Source organism: Bidens hawaiensis, unplaced genomic scaffold, assembly GCF_021521415.1.
Source record: "Bidens hawaiensis isolate Kalapana, Puna unplaced genomic scaffold, B.hawaiensis_p1.1 tig00031056_1, whole genome shotgun sequence".
Lineage (NCBI taxonomy): Eukaryota > Viridiplantae > Streptophyta > Magnoliopsida > Asterales > Asteraceae > Bidens > Bidens hawaiensis.
In genome coordinates this window covers 254,498-260,646 of record NW_027495196.1, presented here as the reverse complement: position 1 = coordinate 260,646, position 6,149 = coordinate 254,498, and the positions used below count along the sequence as shown (strand labels likewise).

At 34.7% G+C, this 6,149-nt stretch overlaps 1 protein-coding gene across 1 annotated transcript; it reads right to left on the bottom strand.

Moving 5' to 3' along the window:
• Positions 1 to 1,001: 1,001 nt before the first annotated feature.
• Positions 1,002 to 1,843, bottom strand: LOC143581483 (uncharacterized). The gene is made up of 3 exons (XM_077064258.1): positions 1,836 to 1,843; positions 1,251 to 1,747; positions 1,002 to 1,150 (listed from the first exon to the last, which is right to left on the bottom strand). The coding sequence occupies exons 1-3, from the start codon at positions 1,841 to 1,843 to the stop codon at positions 1,002 to 1,004; spliced, it is 654 nt and encodes a 217-aa protein (XP_076920373.1).
• Positions 1,844 to 6,149: the final 4,306 nt, after the last annotated feature.

Below are 6,149 nucleotides of genomic sequence, written 5' to 3'. Positions count from 1 at the left end.
AAAACGTCGTATTATACACATATGTATAATTTTATTTAATCCTTAGTTACGTAATATACACATATGTTCGGTATCATTTATCTTATATTATACATATGTGTACAAAAAAAACATGTAAATATACATATATGTATATATTATACATATGTGTATATAATTTAGCTACACCGAGTTTTTTTTTATGAAACCGTGATGATAAAATAAGAATTTTGGTTTTTTTACTTTTTAGATTTTTGTGTTTTTTTTTATTTTATGATTTTTTTTTATTTTTGGGTTTTTTGTGGTCTAAAATGGTTTTCATAGTTCACAATTTCAAAAAAGTTCTCTCATGATCCTGATCCTGATTCTATATATATATATATATGTATATATATATGTAAACACACGGTGCATTGTTTAAAAGATACAATATTGGGCAACAGTTAAAAAAAAGCATATTAGAATCTAAAATCCAATATATCAGACAAACATTTATAAGACCGCTTGGTAGATGATTTAATTATTTTGGCTTAGGTCTCAAGTTCTATCCTTGTAACCTTCAAAACTTTTTCACTTTGTTGATAAGTATTCATACCACATCGCCCAGACAACAAATTTCCAACTTTATTCACTCTTTATAAAATGTTGAAACCCATCCCACATCACCCAAAGAAAGATTAGAGCATTCCTTCATGCTAATAAAATGTTAGGAGTCATGGTGCTTGCTCGTTAAATGTTAACTAAAAAAAATATTTAATACTATAGTCCGGTTTGAACGGTAAACCGGTTCAACCGCGGACCGCACTTAACCTGATGGTTTTCAGGTAAGCGATTCACAGGTACACAACCGGACCGCTGCTGGTCCCGAATCCTGGTTGAACAGGTCAGACCGGCCGGTCCGGTCCGAGTTTAAAAACATAAAGGTTCATTGAAGGTAACAAGACACCAACGTATAACAGTAGTCGGTTCTTATGAGCCGATAATATAATTAATACTATCGAAGAAAGAAAATATAGCACAAACTAACATGACTTGATGTTTCTGAAGCCAACATTTGTGCTTTTTCCTTCAAGTGCATCATTGTTCTGAGCCAAAGCTAAGAGAACATCGGTAAGTAACCACTTGTTATCAGTTAATTCAGGGCGATCCTTAACTATTTTTATAGCAACATCTGTAGCAGAAGAATTAAATTTATTGTGAGTTTATAAGAGAAATTGCATGGGTTGACTCTTAAAACTAACTGGACAAGAAAACTTGTAAGAACTACTTACCAAAGATTTCACTTTCAACACATTTTAGTAAGACCCAACCCCGATTTCGATTGTTCCAATAATCGCCCCTCATTTGGTAAGAGAGATCATACAGATACCTCGCCATCTCAGCCTTTGCAAACAATAGTGCCATATAGAGCGGCATCATTCCTTTTTTATTAGGGATGTCTATCAATCCCCGATGCTTATTCAGCATTGCCTTCGCTGTTTCTATATTTCCTGATTGAGCTGCTAAACTGAAGGCAGTATCGCCACTTTTATTTTGTAGCTCCAAATCCTCTCTTTCCATCAAATTTAATAGATTTACCACAAATTCTTCAACAGCCTTGCGCCTGTCTGCTGATGCTGCAACATGAAGCAGTGTTTCAAGGTTTTCAGTGACAGCAAATTGTACCAGATCTGGCCATTGGTCAAGAATGGGTTTAGCGGCCTTCCAATCTCCTATGCTTGCTGCTTCATAAAGTGGAACACCAATATTGATGAATCTTCTCCACTTCCTTCAATTCAAATAATCTAGTCAACACAGCTAGCCTTATATTTGGTATTAACTATAGATTGGTAATTAACTATAGATTAGTAATTAACCACTCCATATCATATTCGAATCCGAGACATCCGGGTCATCCATCATGTTCCTGGCCATTGGGGCAAGCCCCACTGGTTATAATGTAATCGGTGTTAATCCCAACTTTTAGTTTTGTTTTTTTACCAATAACGGTACAAGACTAACAATTAATTAACTCCGTTAGTTTCTCTATTTATAATGTGTAAAATGACCAAAGGAACCCTACCTTTAGAAACAAAATTAAATAATATTATTTTACTCTTAAATCTACGCCCTGCTTGAGGTGCGCGCATATTATGTATATATGTGTAAACCCTCGGGTGGGCAAAAGTGAAATTGCACTAATTTTGACGTTATTTTACTAATCTCGTGAAAATAACGTTAAAAGTGGCGGAAGGTTAATCAGGCATCATGTGGTGGCGTTGATAGCCGAAAGACGAGGGTACATGCACCAATCAGCCGGTATCCCGATGATTGAGTGCTATGTGCTTTATGTCCAAGGCTTGATGCAAAACTACTATCGAGCCGGGGGTTTCACCGGAAGCAGCCTCTCTATCCCTATGGGGTAGAGGTAAGGCTGTCTACATCTTACCCTCCTCAGACCCTAACATAGCTTTGCTATTGGTGGGATATACTGAGTACGATGATGATGATTTTACTCTTAAATCATGTGCAGCTAATGATCAATCCCCAGATATGGATGCTTCATTCTTGAACACAAAATATTAAAGACGGATCATCTTGTCACCCACACACATGAGACCACCATCTCCGGCGATGGTGTGTTTTCCGGCAATCAAAGAAAGAAATCGCCAGTCGCCCTTCATGATCTTAACTACCAACTCGTCAAACCCCTAACAAAGAATGTGAATGTGACGGTGGCCGGCGATGTGGTAGGGATGATGAAGATTTGGGTAGTGGCTGTTTTTTTTTAAAAATTTTTTTGGAGCATTTTAGTAATTTTGAATTCTTTTTTAACTGTTAGTGAGGGTATTTCGGTCATTTCATACAAACTTAAAAGAAAATAACCAACGGAGTTAACTGTTTGTTAGACTATGACTGCTATTGGTAATAACACTGAAAGTTGGGATTGACTGGTTTCATTAATTGTTATTTTGAATTATTAAAATCCAATTTCTCAATATTTTTCTATTTTTATAATTGCTTTTTTTTATAAAAAAAAATACATCTTACACGAAAAATACAAGTATACAACATTAAAAAACAAAAAGCAGTTGAGAAGTTACCTTGAATTAGATCTAAACGAGGTTCATTCAGTGCTGGTAAATTCAGTGGAGGAATCGAAATAGTATGATTCTCAGGAATGACTGGAACTGCATGACCAGAGCTTGTACTTGGGTCGCTCATCCTTTAATTGGGCTGCCATGTCACATCATTTAGTAAGTAATATTATAACTGGATTACAATCACATGAACATCCAATGATTCAGTTTGAAAATACCTGTGAGTGTGGGAGTTATCTTTCAACCCTGATCAACGGTATTATTTCTCATGAACGAAAATCTCAAGGGCTCAGTCTCCTAAATTTATAAACGTGAAGTCAAGTCAATGTCAGTAAAAAACTATTTATCAAAGAATCTAGGGACAGGCTGTTGCTAATATTAAAACTACCCCATAAACACAACCTTAGGACAATACTGATTGGAAAAAACCAAAGGCAAGTTGTTAAGCTTAGATAAAATTAATTATATATTGTGAACTGTTGTACAGTTAAGATGACACTACGGGTATGTTTGTCAAAACTAGCTGGTACCTGTAACTGGAAGCTGCTAGCTGGTGGCTAGAAGCTGTAGCTGTTAGCTGTAGTTTTTTAGAAATATTTAAGTGTTTGGTAAAGTAGCTGGAGCTTTTAATAAAACTAGTTGGGTGTCCGCACGGTGCACCGTTTTAATCCGAAACCTATTCTGACTTGACCCTTTCGACTCAAAACCGTACCAACACGAACTGAACTAAATTAGCCCTTTTTGCATCGAATTGTTCCGGCCCTAATTTGGTCTTACACATGACCCGGGTTTGCCTGACTCTACTTGTTGTCGATCCTAACCAATATTCACATAATATGTAAATTTTTTAAAGTTAAAGAAGTATAACAATATGATACTCATATTAAAGAGAATAAAATGCTCGTTTTTATGATGCAAATTTTTTAAAAAAATATTAACGTGCGAAAAAGTTATGGTGTTTTAAAAAGTCATGAGGGTAGTTGGTTTTGAATATGGGTTAAATATGTAATTATTATATGAATTAACAAAAGATTATGAAAGTTCAAGTACCAATATTGTAAAATTTGGAATACCAAAAGCTCCTAGCGCTTTTTCTAAACGCTAGTAGTTGGAGCTTTTAGCTTCAAGCTTTTTCTCCTAACTTAAAAGCTTCAAGCTACTTTAACCAAACAAGACTTTTCAATAAATATGAGTTTTTTTCTTAAAAGCTTATAGCTTAAAGCTCTTAAAAGCTCCTAAAAGCTATTTGCCAAATATACTCTAGATAAAAAATGGGCTAAGGTCACACTTTTTTTAAAAGCATGGCTAAATGTCAGCATTTCGAAACCCCTTTAGTCACACATTTTATGTACTAATGTGGCCGTTGTGTAATAGTTCAAGACTATTATTTAACAATATGAAACCTTAAGCCACACTTTTAGAAATAAATGTAACATTTACTAGACTAGTTAGGAAAAAGTGTGGTCAGATGTGACCAATTGTCACGATATTTGATTTATGTGACCAAAACACAACCTATAGCCACACTTAAAAGAAAAAATGTGATGTATACTAGTCACGCTCGTGAAGTGTGGCCAAATATGACCAACTACCACGATATTTGTTTAATATTTTATTCATGTGAAAAAAACACAACCTTTAGCCCACTTTAAGGAAAAAGTGTGACATTTACTAACCACACTTGACTAGTGTGGCCAAATGTGACCAATCATCACAGATATTTATTTAGTAGTATGGCTAAAAGCTAACATATATGACTACTTATATTAGCTTGTGTAACCAAAACTAATACTATTAGGTTGAATATTAAGGTTTTATATGTGTGGCTAAATGTGTGCTAACTGTCATGGTTTTCGTTTGATAATGAGTGACTAAAAGATAATACATGTGGGTCAAAATCTTGCTCAGGATCCTGAGTCATAGCATGTTGCTCATGATACATAAAAGGTTCGTTAGCCTAAACTAATATGTCTTGTGTTAATCTGTTATGCTTGCAGGTTACTCAATTTGTTATGGCCTAATGGCTATTAGACTAAGTCATGTTGAAGAATAGGAGTCTTAGTAAAAAACCACGTGAAGAATAGACCCTCACACTACGTGAATATCGATCTTCAGCCACACATGTGGTCTGGGCGATTTGCCACACTTCGTCTTAAATGTGTGGCTAAAAGGTCTTTGACCATGTTTGAAAACCTTCCAGAATGTTTTGGCCACACATATTATTCTTCACGTGACCATTATATACCTACTCATGTACTTTTTGCCACACTTTGAAAAAAACTGTGACAAAAACTAGCCACATTATAAAAACGTGTGGCGAAATGTGACCTACAGTCATAGTTTGTTTGATCTTTGATACATGTGACCAAAAACACATGCATTAGCCACAAAAACTGTGACATTTAACTAGCCACATGTTTTAATAGTGTGGCCAAATTTGACAAACGGCTACTGTATTGATAAGAGATGTGTCTAAAAGGTAAAAGATATAGCCACTTATATTACGTTGTGTGACCTAATCTCACATTTTCTAGCCACATTTTAAATAAAGTGGCGAAATATGACGAACAACCATTGTATTTATTAGTTATGTGGCTAAAACGCTTAAACTATATGGCCACTTTCACGAGGTTGTGTGACCAAAGAGTAGTTTACTTTTATTTTTCATAAGTTTTTTAGTGTCACGGATACACTTATTATGTGTGGCTATAAGTTATAAATGGTCACACTAAAATATTTTTAAGTATGTCCAAATGTAATTAATGGCCACTTATACGAGGTTGTGTGACCAAAGATTATCTTCATTTTGCTTTTCAAAAGTTTTTTATTGTCACGGATACACTTATTATGTGTGGCTATAAGTTATAAATTGTCACACTTAAAGGATGTTTTAGTGTGTCCAAATGTAATTAATGGCCACTTAAACAAGGTTGTGTGACCAAAGAGTATCTTAGTTTTGTTTTTTATAAGTTTTTTATTGTCACGGATACACTTATTATGTGTGGCTATAAGTGAGAAATTGTCACAGTTAGATATTTTTAAGTGTGTCCAAATGTAATTAATGGCCACTTATATGAGGTTATGTTACCA